Source organism: Leopardus geoffroyi, chromosome C3 (assembly GCF_018350155.1).
Source record: "Leopardus geoffroyi isolate Oge1 chromosome C3, O.geoffroyi_Oge1_pat1.0, whole genome shotgun sequence".
NCBI lineage: Eukaryota > Metazoa > Chordata > Mammalia > Carnivora > Felidae > Leopardus > Leopardus geoffroyi.
Window position 1 is genome coordinate 14,238,837 of NC_059338.1, and position 27,906 is coordinate 14,266,742.

At 34.8% G+C, this 27,906-nt stretch overlaps 1 protein-coding gene across 3 annotated transcripts in view; it reads right to left on the bottom strand.

Moving 5' to 3' along the window:
* The window catches only part of SPATA17 (spermatogenesis associated 17), a 200,901-nt gene that overhangs the window by 106,603 nt on the left and 66,392 nt on the right, over positions 1 to 27,906 (bottom strand). For all 3 annotated transcript variants that reach the window (XM_045455755.1, XM_045455756.1, XM_045455757.1), the window contains one exon: positions 15,872 to 15,995. In XM_045455755.1, coding sequence (XP_045311711.1) covers positions 15,872 to 15,995 — 124 coding nt within the window. The remainder of the gene's footprint in view (positions 1 to 15,871; positions 15,996 to 27,906) is intronic.

The following is a 27,906-nucleotide window of genomic DNA, read 5'->3' on the forward strand; positions in this document are numbered from 1 at the left end:
CTGCCACTTTGTGATAATGGAGCTGAGTGATTAGGATTTTTTTTTCACTTTTCTGTGTTACCCTTAAATAAAAACTTTATCTTTTTTGGGTTATCTTTTGCTTTCCTGTTTTGTTCTGACCTCCTTGGTGGTAGGGAGCCCAGAAAATTACACAATGCTTCACAATTGTGCTATCTTTTATCTCAACTCAAACTGTAAGACACTCTCGCGGTAACACAATTTGGCCACAAACACAATTAAAGGGAAAGTGATTTAATCATAGGAAGCTGGCCAACACAATATTTTGATCAAAAAAACTGATCTGGTGTAAAATGAATAAAGTCTAGTCTCTGGCGTTGGGGTGTACTACTGGGTTGTTTCACAACTTTTTATGTGGGCTTTTTGTCATTTCATTCCTCACTTCAAAAATATGAAGAATACCTCCCTTGTACTTTTTAACCCATTACTTCACTTTCAGTCTATTATATCATTACTGTGCTAATGAAAATAAAGAACAGGTGCAGCAACTTGAATTTCTCTACAATAAGAGATAATTGGATCAAACACCTATTTATCTATTTGGGTTTTGGTCAAAATGCTCATGCTCAAATAATTATCTGCCAAATTAATCCCAGCTCTCCTTTATATTCTCTTTTATACTCATCAACTACCGTTATTTCTTTTCCCAACAATTCTGATCCCTTGACTGTAATCCTTTCAACCTTGCCCTGTGAAATCCCTCTCCCGTCTATGCTAAGCAACTTCTCTTTGCACCCAAAACTTTTCAATAAATATATTCTCTACCTTCTTTTTTTTTCTTTTTTTATTACAACTGGAACTTCCTTTGCAGGCCCACTGAACAAAGCATTTTAGAACTCCCCTGTATCATAGTGACCAGGGAGAGATTTGCATTTTCTTAGTTCACAATGTCACTTTCAAACCAGTACTCATTGACCTTCTTGAAATATACATATGCAATCTTTTGTCCTTCCTTGCAGTTATCATTTGCCCATATTCATGATAGCCACTGGCACTTAGTTCAGTCTTCCTTTCTACTATGTGATGGGGGATGATTTTAGGTATGTCATGCATAGGTGGGTGACCCATCCCAACAGCATAGATTCATGGTTCTTCGACTCCTTCAACTTCACTGACCTTCATCTTTACACACTAGTACTGAGATCAAGAGTGAGATGTCAAAACCATTTGTATTCTTACAGATATCTCCTCATCTCAAATCATAGGATCATAAGACAATGTGTAGTAGTGTTGAATAGGACATCTATTGCTTCAGAATTTCAGCTGATGCCTCAAAGGCAAAAATACTTAAGAGATTATATAAGTTCTCACCCTTATTCCTTTCCTCATGGCTCTTTTCCCAACAAGACAAACACACTGCCCAGCAGCTATCCAGATGTACCCATGAAGGCTTGCCTGTCTTCCTGTGAGGGAGCCCTGCATCTTAGACTCATGCCTCTCACCTCCTGATGCTTAAAGAAACTGATAAGCTAACTCACACAAAGCATAAAAAGGTAATAATACTGAATATATTGTCTAGTAGTTATCTTCAAATAAATAGAAATTTAAAGATATGATTTCAGCCATCATCCAGGAAAATAATGTTGAACTAGGACCTTTTTCAGTCCTTTTTAAACCAAACCATAAAGAGAAAGTATGGTTTTGAAAACAGCCACATCTTAGTTTGAATTTCACTTTCACCCTGTCTAGTTATGGAACTTGGCTTATTTTGGGACATAAAAGGTTTTTTAAAGAGTTAGCTTCCCCTTTGCCTTTTCTTTGAATATAGGATTTGCCATTTTAAACACCACCTAGGGGGCACCTAGGTGGCTCAGTGGGTTGAGAATCCGATAATCTCAGGTCACGATCTCACAGTTCATGGGATCAAGCCTCGCATTGGGCTCTGTGCTAACAGTGTGGAGCCTGCTTGGGACTCTCTCTTTCCCGCTCTCTGCTCATGCTTGCTCTGCCTGTCTGTCTGTCTCTCTCTCAAAATAAATAAGCATCTAAAAAAATTAAAAAACACATGAAATATTCTACCAAATATAGGCATCAGTTACTAAAAATCATTACATGTGTCAAGATGATTGTTTTATTTATAGTTTTTAATTCAGAGAAGAAATAGTGAATAATTGAGACTGAAATAAAAGCTTCCTTTCTTGTTTTGAATGTGAAAAGTATTGTAAATCTGAATTAGGACTCTTATTAGAAATAGCATAGCATGACTCTGATATTAGAAATCGGGGACAGGGGTGCCTGGGTGGCGCAGTCGGTTAAGCGTCCGACTTCAGCCAGGTCACGATCTCGCGGTCCGTGAGTTCGAGCCCCGCGAACTCTGGGCTGATGGCTCAGAGCCTGGAGCCTGTTTCCAATTCTGTGTCTCCCTCTCTCTCTGCCCCTCCCCCGTTCATGCTCTGTCTCTCTCTGTCCCAAAAATAAATAAACGAAGAAATCGGGGACATTACAGTGACACAGTTGCTCTCCTTTATGAATTTGCCTACTTTAGAGGGAAGTAGATGTAACCATAATGCCAATGGTAAGTGTTTTATTTAGACATGGAGATAAAAAGCAACAGCTGTGCCTTGTGAGGTCAGGGAAGGCCCTACAACAATTTTAGCATTCGGATAATTGTTGACAGAGCAGTTGATTTTTGTGTGGATATAGAAAGAAATAAACCAGGTAAAATAAATTGAATCATTTTAATGATGTTAATTTAAAACTAATTCAGATGATCATAAATTAACTTATGCATGTAGAGCATAAGCATAAATAATAAGTATGAGTACAACAAAATTATATTATCCTAATGATTCCCAATTTATTTCAAAGAGATACTAAAATGAAATTATATGCATATGTATATATACATGTATTAATTTAAAAGTAGATGGAAAATAAAGCTGAATAAATTTAAGAGAAAAATATTTTTCAACTCATTAAAGGGACTAAAACTACAGGAATGCTTTACATTATACAAACACCTTGAAAATGTAACTTTTCTCTAAACTGAGAGAGGTCCTATCCTTTCAGCAAGACTTTCCTTTCCGTATGACAACAGCAATTGAGACCTGCAGTTTATTTATTTTAGGCCCAAGAGATATTAACAGATTAAGATTTAAAAACAAATTCTTTCTCTTTTCTCCCTTCTTCACACCTTCCTTCCATTTTCTCACCTTTTATTTTACTGTCTGCTGCAATATTGTATAGATAACATAACTCCTTTTTGAGTGAAATACTTTCAACTGTCAAAAAATACATAGAAAAACCAATTGACAAGACTATTTAATAGAAAATATGCTACTTTATACTAACACGTTTAAAGTCACATTTGTCACAGCAAAATGAAATTAAATTTTAATATACATATATTTTTAAAGGTTTTTTTTTTAACGTTTTATTTATTTTTGAGACAAGGAGAGACAGAGCATGAACAGGGGAGGGTCAGAGAGAGGGAGAATCTGAAACAGGCTCCAGGCTCTGAGCTGTCAGCACAGATCCTGACGCGGGGCTTGAACTCACAGACTGCGAGATCATGACCTGGGCCGAAGTCGGCGCTTAACCGACTGAGTCACCCAGGCGCCCCTAAATTTTAATATATATTTTTGAACAAACAATTGTACTTCCTCTTTGGTTATGTTTCTTTTGTGATTATAATAAATATATAAAATATGGTACAAACTTTCTATGTCTTTTAAAATATTTACCTACTAGGGGCGCCTGGGTGACTCAGTCGGTTAAGTGTCTGACTTCGGCTCAGGTCATGATCTCACGGTTTCTGAGTTCGAGCCCTGCATCGGGCTCTGTGCTGACAGCTCAGAGCCTGGAGTCTGATCCGGATTCTGTGTCTCCTTCCCTCTCTGCCCCTCCCACACTTGTGCTCGCTTGCTCTCTCTCTCTCTCTGAAAAAAAAAATTTTTTTAATTTAATTTAATTTAAATATATATATTTATATATATATGTATATTTAATTTAAATATACATATATATTTAATTTAATTTAAATATACATACATATATATATATATATATATATATATATATATATATATATTTCCCTACTTTATACTGTATAAAATCTCAAGGTCATAGATGATTTCTTGTGTTGGACTATATCTTAATTTACACTCCAATGTTAAGAAATACTCATGTTTTTAATAGTGACATTAATGATCAAATAAGCTACATTACTCAATGTTTGAGAATGTTGACCACTGACTTAGTTAAGAGTTCATTTTAAGGAAATATTTGACAATATAAACTCTCTCCTTACGTCCCTAGTTTTAAACAAAGGAATGTTTTCGACTGTAGGGTACAGGGCTGGGGAAGGAGATATAAAGAAGATTAAAGGAAGAAGAAGGGAAGAAAGAAGATGGAGTAATCCAAAGCCTGAGATTTTAAAATTTGGTTACTAGATATTCAGCTGAAATATTTCTAAAGTTTTCCAATCCAGAAGAGTGAATTCAATGTCAAGAGTGTAGGGAGACCAGGGCTTATCTATACGAAGCTATTCTTTTGGACTTGCAGGAGAGCTAAGATAAATCATGAGCTGACGAACAGTGACAAAATTTCCTCTTCATTATTTATCCATTATAACAGAATCTAACTTCCAATTGGTCTCATTCTAAAATGTTTCTGAAGTTTCTTAAGAAACTTAAGAAAAATAGTCATACTAATAATAGGAGTAAATCTCAAATCTACCAAACTATCATAACCTTATTAGATCTAGTTAAAGCCATGGTATACCTTCCTTGTATTTCTAAGTTTTAGATTTCATGGTATTATAAGTAGCGATAGCAAAAGGAACCAGAAAAACTCAGTCTTTTTTTAATCAGTGAAGAAGTTGAAAAAAGTGATTATAATTAACTTACCAACAACATTAATTTAATATGAAAGCAATAGAAATAAGCAACACCAGTTAACTGTCTGTGCAAAATGTTTGCATACAATTTAAAATATGGTGTGCCAGAGTATAAAAGATAAGTAAAGGAACATTTTACATTAAAATAGGAAATGGGAAGTACTTTTGTTACACATGTTTTCTAATTCTTTTCTGACTTTTGAATTTCCTACTAAAGATTTGAAATTTTATACAAACCTGTATTTGTGTATGTATATACACAGATGTCTATATAACACACATATATACGTAGGTGTGTATATATAGGTTATTTTTTAATACCTAGGATTGGGAGTAGAACTCTCTCTACTCCATAGCTAATACGTTAAAAATTTTCCCAGTCACTGGATGGAAATAAACAGACCCTGAGTTTGATGTCCAAAAAAAACATAATAAATAGAGAACTAAAGAAAATCAGGTGCCTCAAATTTATGGGCAGGATTAAAATAATAGTGTTCTTTGAAATGTCCGAATGCTAGATTAGAAAACTGATATGCAGATGATTATTTATATAAAATTAAATTAAATTAAAAGTTAAAACTTATTTGAGCAAGTTTAACACAGTACAAAAATATAGTCCAACTAGAGGTGAAGTAACAGTTAAGTTGATTCAGCTTAATTTCTGGGGCCCTCATTTTCACAGGCTCTTTCCAAGACACAAGGAGGGAGACTGACAATGTGCTCACCTGGTTATGTTTTGTTGTAAAGTCTGTGAAAGTAAAGTATAAGTTCATTCCACTGTTTCTTATACTCTGACTTACCCTCTATCACACCTGGGTTGGGTGGCACAAGAGTGGCTATGGGCATGCTGGGGACTGAACAAGAAAAAAACTAAGGTAAGTATATATTTAATTTAGGTTTTGCTGGATATATTTATGCTTTTTTTCCTGTTACTTCCAAGTATATTAATTTTTTTTTTTTTTAGGAATCCCAATGTAAGAATAACTTTCAGGAATATTCCTGAACCCACTGGGTAGACTCACCTGCATCATGAAAAAAGGTACAGGACCAGAGACTTCACAGCAGTATGAACATCCTAACGTGTCTGGCCTGACATGCACCCTGATGTTTACAGCAGCGGTATCAACAACAGCCAAATTATGGAAAGAGCCCAAATCCCCACCAATTATTAATGGATAAAGAAGTCATGACATATATATACAATGGAATATTACTCAGCCATCAAAAAGAATGAAATCCTCCCATTTGCAACAACATGGGTTGACCTACAGTGTATTAAGTTAGTCAAAGACAAATACCATATGATTTCACTCATATGTGGAATTTAAGAAACAAAACAGATGAACATAGAGGAAGGGGGAAAAAAAGAAAGGAGGCAAACCATAAGACACTTAACTATATAGAAAAAACTGAGGGTTGATGGAGGACGGGTGTGAGAGATGGGCTAAATGGGTGACAGACATTAAGGAGGGCCCTTGTTGGGAGGAGCACTGGGTGTTATACGTAAGCGATGAATTACTAAATTCTATTCCTGAAACAGTATTACACTATATGGTAGCTAACTAGAATTTAAATAAAAGCTTGAAAAAAAACCAGAAAAACAAAACAATAATAACAACAGAAGGGAAGGAAGGAAGAAAGTAAGGAAGGAAGAGAAGGAAGGAAGGAAAGAAGGAAGGAAGGACGAAAAAAGGAAGGAAAGAAGGAAGGAAGGAAGAGAGGAAGGAGAGGAAGGGGGAGGAAGGAAGGGAGAAACAGAGGGAGGGTCTGGAGCCGAAGTATGTGGTTAATGGAAGAGAAGTGGGTTTTTCTCAAATGGAGAATTTGATTCTCATCATTTCCTATACAAAACAGAAGATCTCTCCTTTCAAAAATATACTCAATAGAGGCACATGGGTGGCTCAGATGGTTAAGCATCCTACTCTTGATTTTAGCTCAGGTCATAATTTCACGGTTTGTGGGTTCGAGCCCCGCATTGGGCTCTGTGCTGACAGTGTGGAGCCTGGCTGAGATTTTCTCTCTCTCTGCAATGTCCCCCCACCCCAACTTGCTCTCTCTCTCTCTCAAAAATAAATAAACATTAAAAAATATACACTCAATAATGCAGCATATGCAAATGGAAACACATCATTTACCTTCTTATAGTAATAAAAACTTTAGATCAGTGTTCCTACAAAAGAGAATGAGTAAATTTCCTTTACTCACTACAGAATATAACAAAGTTACTGTCAAATAAAGAAGCAATCAAAGAGTATGAATCCAAAATATGGTGAGCAAATATTAGAGAGCTATCAAGTGGTTAATACAACTACTGCAATATTTAGATTTTGAGTTTTGAGGTATTCTCAGATGTTAAAATTTGAAACGTGCTTGAAATATTCGCTCATCATAAAAAATATCCTCTTGTATTTTGTAACTTTGTACACTTCTTGTTTCAAGGTAGATCCCAACATCTTATAAGCTTCAGGCCCCACAGCACATGAATCTGCCCCTGGTCACATGCACAGGAGAGGTATACATGTCTTTTGCTAAAGAATATTTTTGAAAATAAGTTTTAGAATGTAGCATGCTGGAAAGAGGAAAATACATATAGGAAGAGTAGCAGAGGCACTTTGCTAACTGAGTGGTCTCACTTTACATTAATTTTAATTTTTATTTTTGTCTCCATTTCTTAGATGCACAGTGGCTGAACGGTGGCAGGGAGAAGAGTAGGGGCACACACTTATTTGGGGACATACTTTTTTTTTTAACCACTTGCTTTGTCTCTTCAAAGAGTACTGACAATGGACAATAATCTTATCTCTTTCATACATTACAGGATAATAAAAACGATAATGTTAAAGAGGGAGGAAATAAAATGTAAAAGTTAATAGCTAATTCATTCGCCATGCTAGTTCAGTCCTTGGCCTTTTCTGAAGAGAGAACTGCCAATAGCAACAAATTATGTGATGGTTTTGTGATGTGGACGGTTCACTTGGGACCAAGAGCAAATGACCAAACTTGAGGACCTGCCTCTTAAACTATGGATCCAAAGACCGTCGGGTCAGATCTTTATTCACTACATAGCCTTCTTGAAAGAATAAATCTGCCAAGTGTCTAGAGGAAAAATGACTACCAAACAATAGTCTTTTAGTCACCAGAATGATAATTGCTACTTTCATACAATATTGTGGGGATAAATATAATAAAAGTGCTTTGAGTTGTTCACAGAAAGGCGCCAGAGAAATCTATATTATGTTCTTGCTTGCTTCTTTCAATCTTTGATATACAGGCCCTAGCTTTTCTCTTTGTCCGTGAACTCATTCAAATCAATTTTCTTCTAAGTACTAAAACATTTCAGAGAAAGGGTAAAAAGAGAGTTCAATGAATTGAGGGTAACTCAAGGAAAATGTACACTCAGAATGCTAGTGTTTTGAGGGATAAAGAGACAGCCATAAACCTAGGGTAGAGTTCCAAGTAGAGTTTACTTACGTGAATCACATATAGACACAGACGTAGAACCACTAACGCAGATTTTCACTGTGGCTGTACTGTACTGAGGATGCCCCAACATCAGAGTTTAAATAAAATATTACATAACCTTGAGTAAGTTGCTTCATCTTCTAGACCTACTTTCTTTAATCTGTTAACAGAAAGAGCTAGAAAACTAATCTATAAAGACTCCATGCTGCTCTAGTATATTGCAATGAAAGGTCCTGTCCTTTGTCAGTGTGAGTTCCTATTTTTATATTTTTCTCCATGGAAACATACAAACTACTGGGGAGTTTGCAAAAAAAAAAAAAAAAAAAATCAAAATCAGATCCTTCATGTAAGACTTATGAGTGTACTACTCCATACTTCCCTAATTCTCACTTTTACTGCCAGACCTTTTCAACTCCAACAGAAATGTGTCAAAACTAGGGATGAATAATTTAAGAATTAAGAATTCATTGTTGAGAATGCTGTGTGATGTAAGAAAGAAATAAGAGGTATCTAGAATGAAATAGTTAACTAGGGACACTAAATAGCAGTGATGCTAAACAAAATGGCAAAATTGTTAAGTTTCTTTTATATGTCCTAATTTTCTTTTCAGTGCCTTAAATACATATTTTTCTCCTCAGATAGTCCATGGAGTCATCATATACCTTAGCATCTCTAGATCTCTTCGTTACCAACCTTATGCCCATTTTGATCTCCATATTCCAGGCACTGGACATACTTTTCTTCCCTCCTCTTATGATAACCTAGTCCCGGTTATTTTCACCAAGCTATACTAATAAGACACCTCAACAGCTGTCTCCTTCTTGGAAGTATTTTAATTTAATAAGGGAAAAGAAATATATCTTTAATGATAAAATAATGGCAAAATCCTAGTGTTAGCAGAAAGTATGTGAGATGTTGATTCTTTTTGGGGAGTTGGGGGTGGTAATAGGGAAGCTTCTGAATTTCCAGAATATGACAAGCCACAAGAAATCACCTATCTCATAAAGAGATCCTTATGATGAATGTTTCTATGGTATAGAGTCAGACTGTATCAGGACGCTCATCCTGAGAAGGAAAGGAAGATAAGGCTAAATAGGCAGGGTAGAGTCAGATTCTTCAGAGTTTTAAAGGCTTATATTGAAAACTTTGGATTTTATCCTACAGACAACAGAATCTTTGGAGGTTTTCAAACTGCAAAGAGACATGCCATAAAAAAAAATACTATTTTAGCAGAATTTATCTGATGGAGTAGATATACTGGGACAGAGAGGAAAGGAATGAACAAAAAGAAAATCATTTCAGAGATTATTACCATTGTCCAGGGTTCAGGAAACGGACACGATGGAATTTATTTAAAACATACCAGGAAGAATAAATGGAAAGAAGTTGGTGATTGTACAAAATAAATGAAAAAGAGACAAAGATTTAAAAAATTGTGGTGACTAGGAATAGTTTAGATCATCGATCCAAATAAAGACTGATTTGGACAAATAAAGAAAAAAAAACGCATAAAGAAAAAAAAAGCTAAAAAGAAGAACCAAGGAATCATGCGAATGCCCCAAATCAAGTTGCATCAAACCATGAAGATCGTAAATGTAAGACTCACTCTAGCGGGTACTATTAAAGCCACACATATCAAGGTGTGCATCCTTTTGTATGTACATCATGGAAATGCAGAGGTGAGGGATGGGATGGTGGAAGGGAAAAAGAGAAAGGGGAGGTCCAACTTAGAGGCGAGACAGGAACAAAATTAATATTTTGAAGTCAAAGCAGTAGTTTTCAGACAAAGATCAAAAGGTGTAAATGTGTACTCTAGAGAGTCATTACAGCAATGCAGTCAACACCACACTGGAGTTTCCCCACCACGGCTGTGGTATACCACTGACTACGGAAAATGTCTTCTGGGAAGGCTCTCCAAAGATGCTTTCCGAATATACCATATACACAAAGACATCTCTCTCTCTCTCTCTCTCTCTCTCTCTCTCTCTCTCTCTCTCACACACACACACACACACACACACACACTCACACACTCAGACACACACACACACACACACACACACGTGCATGTGCACAGGTACACGCTGGCAGGCTGCCATTCTTCTGTTACTTCATCACTTCAAATTAAAAGTGAGCAATTCCTGGATTCCTGGGTGGCTCAGTCTGGTAAGCGTCCGACTCTTGATTTTGGCTCAGGTCATGATCTCATAGTTGAGAGCCAGCGGGTGGGCAGGGGCAGCGCGGAGTGGGGCGGGGCGGGGAGTGCTGACAGTGCAGAGCCTGCTTGGGATGCTCCCTCCCTCTCCACCTCTCTCTGCCCCTCCCCCTACTCATGCTCTCTCTGACAAATAAAGATTTTTTTTTATGTGAGCAATTACATATTAAGTATTTAATACATGCAGGGCACAGAAGTTCCCCATTTATGATGCTGGGGGGCTAGAGTTGAAAGTAATAAATAACTTCAAAGATTTACTATATTTCTTAGCATTTTTTCACCTTATAAGATTTGTCTTATAAACATGCTATCCATACCAGTACGTTATCCATATCAACAGGGTATCAATTAATTTTTGTTATATTAAGTTTTTAAAATTAAGCTATTTTTCTTTTGTGTACACATATGATTTGACAACATTTTGTAAAATAAGTTGCTGAAATCATTTCTTTCTCTCAAAAAATAACGTAATTAAAGAGAATGTTCTATTAATATTCGTTGGGGCATGGGGTCTTTTTAAAGAATCCTAAATAACTGAAAATCATTACCTCAGTGTCCATTTAAAAATTTTCACTTCCCATTAAAGAAAAAATATTGAAAACCTACTATATAAATGATGACATGAAAATTACTTCTGTAAAATGTGTGCAAATTCTATTTAATTAATAAACTTTCATTTTAGTTTTAACTTGAATATGTATAAACTATTAAAAGCCATTGTTATAAAATAAAACACATATAGTTATAATATACTTAATCATGAATATATTTTGTACCTATCCTTTTCCATTAGCATATTGAACTAAAAAACAGGGTTATATTTTTCACTGATCAGGAAACAATGTATATAACTTTATACAATATCCTATATTTTAAAACATTAACTGTTTATGATGTGGATCTTGAGTTTTCTATTTGTATCTGTAACTCTGCTGTTCTCCCGGGCAGGATCCATAAAAATTCTGGCAACATTTTAGAGGCAGTATCTTCTAATGAATCCAACAATAGGCCTTTGCATGTATCCACCAGTAGGTGGAGCAGACAACATAATTTATTACCCAAGAACAAGGACAGGGAATGAAAGTCAGTTTATTTGGAATAAAACAAATCTGCAAATGAGATTTTCTTCAAAGGAAATATGTCCTATATGTGTTAGATTCAGTTTGACTGGTTACTGAATCAAAATAAATAACTTTATTAAATAATCAATCTTTGCAGAAAGATAAATTAAATTTACAAATGGAAGCAATGTTTGCATTTTACTTATTCAAATCAACTGAAATTAGCTTTCTTTTTATAAAACTTTTACAGGGACAAAGATTTTTTTGATGTGTTCATTTAATAAGGGCGCTAAACCCAATCCTGTTTTACAGGTGATGGGGTGCATAACAAACAGTACTTTCTGGAAAATATAATTGACTAATCCTATTATGTCTGTAGCAACAAATTAACCTTATTACTACTAGTAAATGGTGATTGATTATTTATGCAAATAAGTTACCATGTTCAGCTTTCTGATTGAAATAAACATATACAAAAGGTGCTTTAATATGACTTGAACTTTTTAATTAATAAAACCCTGAGGGGTCTATTAATTCACTCATTGCAATATTAGTTATTTACTTGTGTAATTCCTATTAGTGCTAACATATTTGCTTGCATAAAGATGAGATACTTAATATCAGTTAAAATCAAGATAGATTTTAGAACTATTTTAACATATGCATTAGATTTACACTAACACTGACTTTGAAACTAGGTTATCAGTATGAATGTATCAGCATAATAGTCCCCAAAACTATTAATATATTAAATAACACATGACTTCATTTATTATCTACATATGAATTCACAAATACAATTTTGGCTTAGAAAATTCCTTACCTTTTCTAAAACATTCTTTGTCTGAATTAATGTTTTATTTCTACTCATCTAAGTGAAGCTACATCAGGCCTATGAAAATTTAATTCGAAAATTAGTATTCTACAAACTATCATTATATATCATTATAAATCACTCCTTAATTATTTAAATCACTAATAAAATAGTTCCAAAAAGACTACTAGCATTATTCCTTTTAAATACATCTGCAAAACTTTTCCTGTTCTGATATACTTTGTTTAAAAATTATTTACACTTGAATATTTATTCAGCAAATTTTCAAATAACTACGCAAGTTAAGAGTTAATACTAACACAAGCCTTTAAAAATACCCAATTCATATTTGGCTTTTATTTTGGACTTAAATGTGAATTTAATACAATGAAATCAAAACTCTTAAAGTAAGCAATGAAATTAAGCTGTAAACATCTCAGGGACGTTTTAAAATTTGCAGCTTAATTTCTCCCCAATAGCCAAGTCATGCTGAGAAAATCAATAATAATACTTACATTGAAACATGTGTCTTTCATTCTCTAATCCTTCCTTAGTTTAGGGAAAATAAAGATTTTTGTTAAATGGAATCAGCAAAATGATAAATATAAATGGTTGTTAAATTCAATGTGAATACCTATACAAGCTGTAATTGAAAGGTGTCAATTTCTTTCTAGTAAAAAAGTTTGTTTGGCATTGGACTGAAATCAGAGTGAATGCTCTTTGTGGTTAAGGATCATACAGTATACATTTATATGTCCTAGTCAGATAGATTATAGATACTCAAAAATATGTCATTTGAAATAATTGATGGACTTTAAAGTTAAGGTTTATATTCAATATATTTATTAATGTTAGTGTTGCATATCTTTATTTAGGTTAAGATGTAAAATGCAGGAAGGGGATATTGGGGGAAGAGCATTATAAATATTTCTAATAATTTTTATGGATAACTAAAGGAAAGCAAAGCAAAGAAATGACAACATGAATGCTTCTGACAGCTAGCAAAGATAGACGAAAATCAAAGTGTAGACACTTTGTTTATCCTCCATAGGTTAAATTCCAATAATATGATCATTACCATTTACTGAATGCTCTTTAAGGACCAGGTAGTAGTTTAAATATGTTACATTCAATCCTCCTAATGTTCTTTCAAAGTGCAGAGTGAAACAGACAATTCCGGGTAATCTCCTAATATCTTACCCTAAGTAGGAGAGTTTGGAGACTAATGTCAATACCCATACTCTTTCTACTGTACCACAGTGCCTGAAAAAAAAAAAATCATTCTATTGGATGCTAAGAGTTCTGGAGACAAGGGATCATTGAACTAAAGTTTATATACGTAGCTATTACCAGCACTCTGCAAGATATAAACAAGAAGAAAAATGAGCTAGAGCATTGACAGTTTGCATTTAACAACATAAATATACTTAAACACAATCGTAATATTAAAAATTCATTAAGGTCCAGGAGGCAAGTCACATGGTCAAGTTTCTGAAATAATTTCTTAAACCAGGTGCTTAATTTTAAAAGTGAAATGAAATCAAAATCATTAAAGAAATAATGCATATAAAGTATCAACCATACTCTCTGGTACATGGTAAGTACTCCATGGATATTTGCTTTATTATTTTTGTTAGTAAAACAACTAAGTCTTTATGGACTTCGTAAAATATTCCACTATGTACTCGATATCTAAGTAACCCTAGATAAAAGAGAATTAACAACTGTTTCCATTAAATCTGATTTTACCATTTAAAAAATTATTTCTGCTATTACACTACCCATTGTAAGTATAAACAACACAATTAGACCTCAGATTAAGAAAGATTCAAAGCATAAAAGGGGTTCAGAGTTATCAAAATAAACAACTGTACCCAATAATTATTATCAGGTTTCAAGAATTAAAGTATATATTTATAACTCCCTTAGTTTCATCAAAGTTGAAATTACTAATAACTAAAGATAAAAAAAAGAATTTGTGATTTGTGAGTCTACATTTTAAAAATATGTAGCCCACCAATCAAGCAGATAAAATTTTTCATTGTTACGGATTTATAATCAAAACTGAAAATACCTTGACTTTTTTTTTTATTATCTTTATTGCCTAAGTATTTAGAGTCTGAAGACCTCAGTTTGAGGTGTCTTTTTGTGTCTCTGAACCAGTCACATCATTGTCTCTGAGTTTCAGTTTTCTTATCTGTTAAATGAAGATAACTCAGCTATACAAATCCAAGTAAATATAAAGACAGTCATCATTACTGAAAAGTACTGCTAAGTAGACCACCAGATAGAGGTTAGAAGTGCAGTTCTCTGTTCTGAATGTACATGACCAGTCCAGGACTTAATGTTGTTGTTGTTGTTGTTGTTGTTGTTGTTGTTTAAATATTTTATTTTTGAGAGAGAGAGAGAGAGAAACAGAGCATGAGTGGGAGAGGGGCAGAGACAGAGAGGGAGACACAGAATTCGAAGCAGGTTCCAGGCTCTGAGATGTCAGCACAGAGCCCCACGCGGGGCTCCAACAAGGGAACGGTGAGATCGTGACCTGAACCGAAGTCGGAAGCTCAACCCACCGAGCCACCCAGGCACCCCAGGACTTAATGTTTTTGAATTTGGATGCCTCAAAGCATGACATTCAGTCTCAGATTGTACCCTCTACCAGCCTCCACCATGGACTTGACTTGCCCATGTCTGAGACACCTGAATGTGTGACTCTGGCTGGAACATGACACTGTACTTGACGGTCTATAAGAAGAAATAAAAACCCACAAATTGCTAGTTTCCTGCCTAAAGCTCAAGTAACAGAACATCCCAACCCCCAAATTCCTTTGTTTTTTTTTCACCATATTTCTTTGTGAGCAGAATATTCTACATGCAATGTACTTTTTCTTAGCGACTATGATGAGATCTAAGGCAAGAAAATTTTACCATTTATAAGAAAATACTTCTAAGTATTCTAAATTCCACATTTGTATATCTCAATATGATGATGTGATTTCTGAAGCAGTTTTGTTTCAAAGCTTTACCTGAAAACTTGCATCAACATTTGGAAAGGGTGCAAGAAGAGTTTTAATCTCAACATTAGCTCAAGGAAAAGAGAAAACATGAAAGCTGCCTCAGTTTCGTAACTTCTCAGTTCTTGATCAATTCGCAAAAACAACAATCAGCCACTCAGAATGGGTTTTAAAAGCGAGGTTATGCCCTTGGTGTTGTGTTATCACAGCGGCACATCACCCTGCTGACTGGGACCTTTCTGCCAGCGTCACAGTGGCTGCCTCTATGAAGCTGCTGTCACGGACGAGTCATGGTGCCTGCGCACACCTACACAGAAGCACGAAATTGAACTCGAAGTAGTGTCTTTGTGATATCTTTTCAACAAGTCATGTCCCATTCAGCCTGCTACTTTATCTCTGTCAGGCTAAGGGCCCAAGTGGTTTACGGGAGCTGTCAGGGACAGGTCCACCAACCTGCTTTGTGCTGAGGAGGTAATGCATCTTTCGGGCTTGGTAATCTCTTTTCTTCTCTTCCCTTTCGAGGTCGGCCTTCTTCTCTTCTCTTTCTTTCATCTCTGCAAACTCCTCTAACGCCTCCCTGCATCAAAACCATCCGTAGTTATTTATGATACTAAAAAATCTGCTAACATTTTCATTCTTCCACTGATGATAATCAAGGAAGTTTGTGAGGGGCTACCATCATCCACATCCATCAAAATCAGCGGCGTAATCTATCTTACCTGCACATTCCACTGAATCTTTGCCATCTTTACAAAGCATTTAAGTGATTTTTCAGTGGTTAAATTTTTTAAATCAAATATCTCCATGTTATAATTAATTCAGTGGCTGAGGAAATAGATCAAATGCAAAGCAAGTGAGCTACAATGTTATCACTTTCTTGGTTGAAGATTGACTATTTTGGACATAGCTAAATATCCCAAGAAAACGTCTGAGCTACTGATTTCCTTTAAATTTTGATTCTGTATTAGGAAATCTCTGATCATTGAATTTGTATGCTAATGGGCTAATTTTGAAAGCATGATGGGTTTTTATACATATATTTAATTTTCTGTAAGTTTACTGCAGGTAACAGTTCAAATAATACCAACATGATTACATATATTATCCTGCACTTGAAAGGCTATTTTGTTCAATCATACGGATACTTAAAATAAAAGTTAAATTAGGTGAATAAGTTCATGGTTTTCTAGGTACAATAAACTCCATTAAAGTAATGAAAACTGCATCATTTCTGTGTATGTATATCTAAGACATTTAAACAAAAAATAAACTTTCAAACACACTATGTGAAGAAAAACACCTGATAAATAGATTAAGATATTATCAAATATGGAAAGAGTAAATCCTTTCTTTTCATAGAACATATTTAACTATTCGTGTTAAAATGCTATCTTGAAATTATACTTTATTCTTTTTAAAAAGTAGACATATAACTTAGCATCCAGTTCTTGAAGTAAAATTTTAAGTAAATTGTCTGAGCATCTACCTCAAAGATGTCAAGGGAGAGTAGAGGGAAAGATTCCAAAAATAATAAAAAAAAAGATTTTCATTTCTACTTCAATGTCTAGAAATATTTTTGTTGCAATTTTCTGTTAAAGGCTACTAATACAATACTTCATACAAGGTTACTTATGAAACACACTGACGTTTAAAAATCACCATGCTATGCTATTGCAGCAGAGCAATTTTTTTCAACATAAGATTAAATTGCAAAATAAATGAATTACTTGGAGTGGCATGGCCCTCATTTTGCCACCCTTCTCTTGAAAATTGCTTATTAATATGAAAAAAGGAGTCAGAAAATAGCCTGTTTTACTTTATGCATAGTATTTTGGGGGCTTCTGCGCCCACAGAGCTGGGCTGGCTGCACATTTAGATTGTGTTGGCAAGCTGGTACAATGACCTTTCTGACCTGCATCTCAAGGCTATTATTAATCGCTAAGTAACCTGGTAAAGCCAAACAAATTTGTTTCCATTGAAAGGATCTCTATCTGTGTCTGAGAATTTGTTCTGTACCAAACAAACCTCATTAACTGTGTCCATTTTTGACAAAGAACCAGGAGTTAGAAGGATTGGTGACCTTTCTTTGTCCTTAAGGTACAAATTTCAAGGCAGTTACATATGAATAAATGAGAATTATTATTTTTTTTTGGCCAGGAAAAATAACAATCACATGTTACATAAAAAAAACTAAATACATTATTAATTTTCATCTTTACTTTTAATATTACGTAAAAATTATTTCTTCTATAATTCCTCTTATAAGTCTTTAAGATAATTTAAAATAACCAATGAACTGCCACTACAAGGATAATTACTCAGATATGCGTGTATCCAATTTTATCTCATTCCAAAGATAAGCACAGTAATTTTCCGAGCAATCACAAAAATAAAAAAAAAAAATCTACAAAGAAGTTTGTGCTCTATAAATGATTTAATGAATAAGAAGAGATCTTACATAAGAAAGAAAAAAGGCCCGATATAATTGAACACACACATGAACAGGTAAGGTGCAAAGAAGTAATAGGATTTGGATACAAAATCAAAAGTGTAGATTATTTGCTATAGTAAAAACAGTCCATCTTCTGGATATGAAAATGTAAAATAAAAACAGTCATGTACTCAGGGAGCTTGACAAGGAAAGCTAAAACTCAAAGTCCTGTAAAAGAATGTCAGTTTCCAGTATGTAACGATACCACACAGTAAACCCAGAAGGAACTGGGAAGCCCTAAAAATAAACCCAAGAAATCTGACAAAACACCAGAAAAGCTAATCTGGGGTAATCTCAAAACACAAAAGTAATTAATTTCATACATTTGTACAATTTTTGAAAAAAATCAATCTTATGTCCCTGATTTATTGCCATACTTGAGAGTGTACAGATATATTGAACATCGCAGTTATATTCATGTCAAGTCCTCTTTGTTTAATGACCAAGTAGGAAGAGCTGAATAAATTTCTATCCCTGATATACAAGTTTTTGTTACATCAGTAGTGATGAAGATGTGTCTCAGTGTAAAGAATGTAATAAAAAATTATGATCCCATTAAAGATTAAATGATGGAAACCATTCTAACTAGGTTTCTTTATAAAATTATAAAAATTACAATTTTTTTCACCCAGTGATTTTTTTTTAATGCAGAACTTTTAAAACACTTAACTTTTTTCCCAAATAATTCCGGGTTGTTTTCAATATTTTTTTTCATTTCAGGTATATATATGGTCTTATTTCTATCCTTAAAAAACAATCCTGTGATATATATGGGGTAGGTGTTACTAATTACCTTATTTTACAGATATGGAAACACATAAAGGGATAAAATGACGTACTCTGAATAACAAATCAGTTAATGGCAGAAATGGAGTTAGAATCCTTAGGTTGACAGATTCTATAATTGCAGATCTAAAAGCTATAGTCATCCTGAAGCAAGAAATACTATGCGGAAGATATTTTTTATTGAATGAATTACATATATTTTCTTTTCTTTTATGATCCTATTTTCTACTATATAGTTAAAGAAACTTAGGTAAGTCCCAGGACTTCCTCCATCACTTTTCATATATATAAAATGTTTTATGATATCAGTTTAAAAATAAAAGTAAAAATTTCCGAAACTTTTGTAAAGCTTTACCTATTTGAGTACATTTTGCTAATGCTAATGATATTTATAATGATAAAAATTTACATATTCTAATTATTATAGTAATAATAATTAATTATAATTGCCATTTGGAAGCAGTCCAGTAGAGTGGTTCACAGCACAGACTCTGAAATGACACCTGGTTATAAACTCTGTTATGCTATTTACTAGCTGTTTAATATCTGAGTCTCAATATCCTCACCTATAAAATGTAAATATATTAGTATTAGTTTCTTCCTCAACAAGCTATTGTGAAGAACAAATACATGTAAATGGATTTACATGGAGTAATCTATGTAAAATACTCCGAGTGGGGCTGGCACATAGGAAGCCACTACGTAAATGTTAGCTATATATTGAATGTTTACTCCAGGCCATGTTCTAGGCTACTGACTTTATCTACTCAACTGGATACCAATCTTTTATATTTTCTCAAATTCCTTCAGTGATTTCATCTTTTTCCTCTCCTGATCAGTGTGTAATTAATGGAAGAAATTCCATGATGCAAAGCAAGAAATCTGGTTTTCTAAAAGGCATGGAGGCATGGGGTGAACCTTGACTGGTGGGAAATTGGGGACAGAAGAGAGCCATGCAAATAAATGTCCCTTTTTTGTGTCCTCCATGCACCGCTGAGAGTTTTCCTGGCAAAGCTGTGTGGCTGATGGATAAAGCAGCGCCTGCCTACCTGCTGGACCCGGTTGAGTCACTGCGGGACTCCATGTGAAGTGGCGGCCAGGGCTGCAGGGGCTCATCACATCACACTGCTCCCTACAGAACCAGTGCAGGAGCACTGGTAGCTGACAGCTTACAGCTGCATGCCACTGGAGAAAATCAGGTGCTCTGCCTCAGATTTTGTCTCCCTCTCCCTCCAGCTGGCATCCAATGACTGGTGACTGAGGGAGTACAGAGGCCCAGAGCCTTTTTCTCAATTTTGGGTCCACTCTAAACACCCAACCAAATCCCGAGTTTCCTGAGATTGGCTGAGACTTCTGATGCAGTTCAACTTCACCACCCTACGGATGTTGTTCCCTAAATACTCCCTAATATAATCTTACACCAAATCATGGCATCCAGAGTCTGTTTCAAGCTATGACATTTCACTTTCCACTTTTCCTCACCCTCTCTGCCCTGGGCTTAAAACATCCAAATAAAGTATTATCAGTTTAATCCTACACTTATATTTTATTTCCAAGAGTTTCCTGGCTAAGACATACACATTACTGCTTTTAATCCTTTCACAATCCAGTGAGGCAGATATTATCACTCCCATTTTTTAGATTAGGACATGAGATGCACAGAGGCTAAATCTTCTCCCAAACTCCCAAACTAGAAGGTGAAAGTTAGAATTTGAATACAGTCCTGGCACCAAAATTTATGCCTTTATGTACAATACTATACTCATATTACACATTTTGCCTAAATCCAATACAGTTGACTCTTGAACAACATGGGTTTGAACCACACTTATATGCAGTTTTCTTTTCAATAAACACAGGGCAATACTGTAAATGTATTTTCTCCTCCTTATGATTTTCTGAATAATATTTTCTATTTCCCTAGCTTACCTTATTGTAAGAATACAGAACATAATACACATAACATACAAATATGTGTTAATCAACTGTTCATGTTATTGAAAAGGCTCCCAGTCAACAGCAGGGTATTGGCAGTTAAGGTTTGGGGGAGTCAAAACTTATACGTGTATTTTCAACTGTATAGACAGTTGACAACTGTATAGAACCCCATGTTCAAGAGTCAACTATATTTTTCCATTCTGTTTGATTTTCTTATTCCTTTAAAAATATGGTACTAAAAAAAAAACCTCTTTATAATTCTTATCTTCTTCTCTTTACAAGTCCAGAACCCAAAACCAAAAATCTCTACCCTGTCCTCTAAAAAGTCTTCATAGATCACTTCAATAATAATTAATCTCTAGCTGTCTCCACTCTCACAATCCTCCCTGTTATATGTCTACTACATTCTATAGTATGTTATAGTTGTGGGCATGTTTCCTATATTCCCCCCACCAGTGGAGGTGCCGAAGGTCGGGATTAAGGTTTATTCATTGATGTGTCCCTCCCAAAGTATTTGGTCTACTATCTGGTATAAATTAAGTGCTACCATCCTTTTTAACTATTTCTCAGCTGACTAGTAGTACATTCCATAACTTCTTATGGTTTAATTAGAAGAAGGACGAAGCCATATTGTGAAAGCCTCTCTTGGGAAGTGGGGAAGAACCAGGATTTTGGCTCTTTGCCTATAAAGTGGTTCTCAGAATGTGGTCCCTGGAAGAACAGTATCAGGTTCACTTGGGAAATGCTGGAAATGTGCATTCTCAGGTTCCACACCAGACCAACTCAGAAATCCTGGGGGGTAGGACCCTGCTAAAGTTTGAGAAGCACTAGTCTGCAGTAATGAAAATTATCAAGTCTGCTGAGGAACTAAGATGATTCAACTCTACTCACTAGTATGACATCATAAAGAGACGCAATTATATTCAGTTGATTTTAATATGAATATCACCACATAAGCTAAGGGACTAAGAAGTACTACAAAGGAGACATGATATGTACATCACAATATTTTCATAGGAATCATAATTTTGACAGAGAAAAAAATTAAATGGAGTTTGTTTTAAAAGCATAAGTGCCCCAAGGCGCCTGGGTGGCTCAGTCAGTTGAGCTTCCGACTTTGGCTCAGGTCATGATCTCACAGCTCGGAGTTCGAGCCCCACATCAGGCTCTGTACTGACAGCTCAGAGCCTGGAGCCTGCTTCTGCTTCTATGTCTCCCTCTCTCTCTGTCCCTAACCCACTCACATTCTGTCTCTGTCTCTCTCAAAAATAAGTAAACATTAAAAAAAAATTTTTTTAAAGCATAAGTGCCCCATGGGGCGCCTGGGTGGCTCAGTCAGTTAAGCATCTGACCTCAGCTTAGGTCATGATCTCACAGTTTGTGAGTTCGAGCCCTGCCTCGGGCTCTGTGCTGACAGCTGAGTCTGGAGCCTGCTTCGGAATCTGTGTCTCCCTCTCTCTCTGCCCCTCCCCTGCTCATGCTCTGTCTCTCTCTGTCAGCAATAAATAAATGTTAAAAAAAAATTAAAAAAAAATAAGTGCCCCAAATCTCAGAGGTAACTGGTAATAATATTACATAATCTACCAAATAAAAACAAAATGTCATCATCTGAATCATCTTGAAGAAAAAATACTTCTAAGGAAATGGATTCAAACAGTTCTCCAGCATCTTTGCTCTGTTTTGATGGGAAATGAAGTCAAAGAAAATGTAAGAAGCCTTCCAACCAAAACTGGTTGAAAGCATTACTTTCTGCTGTGGTACATTATGACATAAAGGTATTTTAGTTAAATTTGTTCAATGTACTTTGTTTTGTCTCTCATGATTGTCCATATTAATTTAACCAAATGAGTAGACAATAAAAGAAAACAAAAGGCTAGGTCTAAAACATAAGCAAAAATATTAAGCACAAATAAAGCCAATCATATGCTTGCACTTGGTGTGTGACATCCAAAACGATCTGGGGATTGATCAAACCTTAGAAAGATTATGTGGAAGTCAGCGAAATACCCAAAACATTTGCTTGAGAAACAAAAGCTTCACCATTTAAACCACTTATTTTGTCCCCTGGTTACCGAGGCCCGGGAAGTGTTGGACAGGTGTTGCGGATTCCATTCCGGCAGCATTTTACAAAGGGAAAGCACAGTTTACAATTAAGCACCCTGTGGCACAGGGTCATTAACATTCAAGCGCTCAGGGTGCTCCTGGGCTTCACACCTTACTCTGAAACCCGAAGTGGAGACTAACGTTCTGGAAACATTTCAACAAGTCCTCTCAAAACGTATTTTTGGCTACTCTTGAAAATCTTTTGTTGCTGTATAGATTAATTTCTCCCCAAAACGCCTAAGCTACTTAAGAGTTAAAATCATAAAGAACACTAGCACTCATTTGTTTATTCAGTTAGGCAGTCACAAGTATGTTTAAGATATTAAAAGAAATAAAGATGTGTAAAGCCCAATCCCTGCCTTCAAGTAGCTTATAAATAAAATAGCAGATAACCAACTAGACTATAGACACAGTATGAAGCAATACAGATGCAGTGCTTAAAATCCAGAGAAATCAGAAAAGGCTTCATGTAGGTGGAAGCACTGAGTACTGAACTAAAGAGATGGGATAGAAGAGAGCAGTAGGAGATGAGGTTGAAGTGTTCACAGGGAACTTTTGCTCTCTTTGGTAGACTTGGGCCATCAACAGCAAAGGGGTAGAGGGAATGCATGTTAGATTAGAAGAAAGGTTTCTTGACCTAGGGTGAATGGGCTCTCTGAGGGTAATGCTAGCAAATTTGTACTCTATAGACTAGACACGTGGAAAATGAAAAGAGTTAAAAAAAAGAAGATAATGGTTGATGTTATAAAATTACAATACCATGACTTCACTGTGATCATAAAAAGGGATCATCCAATTGCTCCATTATTTCATTTGCCTACTTTGCATGATTTTAAAAAGCAATAAGACTCCATTCAAAGATCATTCATGAAAATCAATTTTTTTCTTCTTCTGGCTCCTTTGAATAAATTTAGTTGAAAAGAATTTTTTGTATAGTATTCTTTCTAAAAATATGCACATATTTCACTGAAAAATTATTTTCTTTTTACTATTCTGGATAGTTTCTGTAAAAAGAAGTAAAATTTTATACAATATATATGATGTCAAATAATTGAGAGTGACATTGTGTTAAGTACAATAATAGCTATAATAATGAAATGTATTTACATAGTGCATTATTTTCAGGAGCTCCAAGTGCTTCACAGACATTAATTCACCCTCACAACATTCCACCGAGGTTGGTAAGGGGCAGGTGTTATTAACAAGGTTCCTGTTCTCTGTGAAATGAAACGACTTTACAGATGGTGACTTTGAGACACAGCATGGGGGCTTTCCGCATAAAGGTAGATCAAGGCACATCTTATTTTCTCGCCTTTGCATATCTTCACAGTGATTCAGCTGTGCAGGGTGAGGATCTAGCTACTGAAGTTTTGTTTGGGGTAGAATTTACAGGTGACGTAGCCAAATGTCTATTTCATATAAAAAGAACGGCAAGATCTTATTTACTTTGTGTTCACTCGAAAATCACACATTGTCTCTCATTTAAACTGTGTTTACTTAATTTTAAGGCAAAACTAATTGCTGCTGCTTTTGCATGCAATCGACTCAACACAGACCAGGTCCATCTCTAAATTAATCAGGACGCTCTGACAAAGCAACAACATATGATAGTATGATGTCAACATATTTTAAAGTAGTATTACATGTAGGAGCACATCACATGTAACTTCAGAAAATTATCTAATAAGTTTTAGAAAACTATTTATTGGCCAATTGTTTTATAATCAGTCTAAGAAGTCAGGAGACAATTCTGGGCTGGAGAATATGCAGATTTATGAATCCTCACAATACAAGTGCTAGCTGAAGTCACAGAAGTGGAAGAGATTGTCTGGACACAGACAGTGAAAAGGCAAATGCATCAAAGAGAGAACATTAATATTTAAGATCAGGCAAATAAATGCAAGTACAAAGAAAAAACATTAGAAAAGTAGAAAGGAAAGCAGGAGAGAGTAGTGTCACAGAATCCAAGCTGTAAAAGAGATTAGAGGAAAAAAATTATCAACAGTGTCTTATGCTTTAAAGAACCTAATAAGATGAAGGTTCAATAGCTCAATGGATAGAATTATAAGTAACTTTTTATGGTTACATAAAATGGTTACATTTTCTGAATACATTTTCACAATAATTTAAACATACCTAAGTATTGATTAGAAAAGTTTGTACACAGATATATCACGTACCTAAACCTTATTTCCACTGTATAAATTCATTCTCAATCAATAATATTAAAAATAGATTTCCTAGTCTTTCTCACAGAATTCAAAAGAAAAAAAAAGGAACTCTCCTCCCTCTATCTCTTAGCAAGAGATCAGCTAGGATAAATGAGATAAGAACTTTCAATTCTTCCCTTCCTCAAAGGTAGACGACCACAAGACTAAGTCCATACACAAATGTATTTTAGTTCCTTGCTTTCAAATGAATAAAAACTTGATGCTATACTCTAGCTTTTTTTTTTTTTTTTTTTATCACCACAAAAAAGAGAGTCTTGAAATTCAGGTTTTTTTCTGTTAAAAAAAAAGTTAATGAAGTCACAGTTCATTACATTACCAGCACAGCCTACTGAAGATTCGTGTATGACATTTCTTTTAGGTCAGGGCTAGAAAAAGCTCTTTCTTGGCATATGCAGTATTTTTTTTTCTACATTTTCACAATGGTATATACTTAACTAACCACATTTCCTGGTAAGTCACAATAATATAGTAATCATTCTGCATTTTCCTTTACTATGGTCCTTATTTCTTTTCCTCTTTTTTAATATAACTCTTTGTAAACTACCTAAAATTCATTGTATAAAGAGCTAAATTTGAAAAAAAGAAACAATTAAATACATATATATATAAAGATTATATCCAATTAAATAAGCTTGTTCCTTTGTTAATTCTATTTCAGGAATGAAGCTTTTTACCCTTTTTTATATACTTGGCTTTTAAAATTTTTTGAAATAGCATTATGTTAAAGGTGGTACAATCTTGTTAAAAATTTAGTATGTGAAAAGACGGTAATCAAATGGTAGAAATCATTCCATATTATAAAGTTATCTATGGGGTATGTCATTAATTACTAGTTGTGGAGAAGTAACAGACTGTTTCTAGAGCACAGAATATGTGCTCTATTTTAGACACTCTAGTGTGTTATTATCTAAATTCTACCAAATTAATTGCTATAAATGTTGTATCTTTACATATAAAATGAGTCTACAGAGAAAAAGTCACATGTATAGTTGACATTACAGACTAATTTGGTTCTTGAAAACTAAAATGTTATTTTCTTTACATCTCAGCTTATTCCTTATTAAAAGAGCCTGTCATCTAGATACAATTAGAGACAGCTAAGCCACCATCACTTAGTTGGATGAGATCAGAGTATTATACTTTTAAAATGAGGTTTACTGAAATGTTATCTTTAGGTAATCATATTTATTCTCCTTATTTACACAATATAAATGGTTCTCTACTTATGTCCTTGAAATAGTGAACAGGGACACCATAGTATGAAAAAGTGGCCTAGCTGCTGGAGTTCATAAATTTTGTTCAGCTTTGGATGAGTTCAAAGGATTGCCATGTAAGAAAAGCCTTACAGAGGGAATTTATCTGATTATGGCAGTAATAATTACCCAGCTGTTTATTGCAGATAGAGAAATAATTCATGTAGGCAATAGGCCGTGGTGGCAATGACACTCTGCATTTAGTAAATATGCAAACTGTTCACTTCTAATTAACCAAGCTAGAGGATGCCCTTATTAAATGTATAAACTAAAAGTGCCTTCCTGACAAGTGATGAATTGTTACATTGCACAAACTCTTGCCACAGAATTATTGGAGTGAACTTGGGGCTTAACTTCATTAAGAGATCTTGTGGGATAGTTAAATGAGGATGGACAGCATAACAAGGCTTACCTGACAGCCAATGATATGTTAGAGCTTAATGGAACCGCACCTTTTCTTCTGTCCTACTTAGTTCAGATCCACAATAGATAAATTGTGAAACTGCAGTTAATTTGAGTTCAAATAATAAAAATAAAGGAAATAACATGACGGCCCACTTATGGACACAACCTGACAGTTTACCTACCAAATGAATCTATGAAGCAGCTACTTTTTATGATTCAAACGCCTTTCATACAACAAAAACAGAAAAATCTGCCACTCTTTTCATTAACTTAAGATAATATGTTTAATAAAAACACACAGTTTTATTGACTAGGCTTAAAATATCTCTCAAAAAGGAAATGGATGGGCTTTATTCAAGAAAATGAATACAGTGCAGAAACTACTCTTAATATGGACCCTGAACGAGTTTCATTTAATTTTACCAAATAACTAATTGCGAAATGGTTCACTGTCTATATAGTCTACGCTTAGCCTTATTTTCAGGTAGCTATTCATTCTTTTTTTTTTTTTTTTTTAAACATTTTTTTTTTTAATTTTTTTTTTTTCAACGTTTTATTTATTTTTGGGACAGAGAGAGAAACAGAGCATGAACGTGGGAGGGGCAGAGAGAGAGGGAGACACAGAATCGGAAACAGGCTCCAGGCTCTGAGCCATCAGCCCAGAGCCCGACGCGGGGCTCGAACTCACGGACCGCGAGATCGTGACCTGGCTGAAGTCGGACGCTTAACCGACTGCGCCACCCAGGCGCCCCTATTCATTCTTTATCAAACATCTATGCGAATATTTCCATCCCAACTAAGGATCCTATGAAAAATATCACTTAGAGGGAGGTCCTAGACATAATGAAACAAAACAAAACAAAACAAAATCTTTCCATTTGAATTGTAGAGTAGGTAATACTATTGACCTCACAGGTTTGTTGTGAAAATTGAAGGAGATAATGAGAATAAGGGGACTAGTATGATACTTGGTATGCAATAAGCTCTCAATACATGTTAGCAATTTATAATGTGCTTGAGTGACAATAGCTCTATTTGATTAAAACATCAATTCCTAGTGTCTTCAATGGGAGGTTCATGCTGAGATCAGCTAAGACTCTACAGTTTCTCTTTCACCTACATCACACAGGCTTTGCAATTATGAAATGTATGAACTGGCCTTTTGAAAACTATCAGAATATTACTGTAAACGTTTGTTTAATTATACTTACTATAAAACATGAAACAACATACAAAAGATACATTATATATTTTAAGAGAATCAGATTTTGCTACTATTAA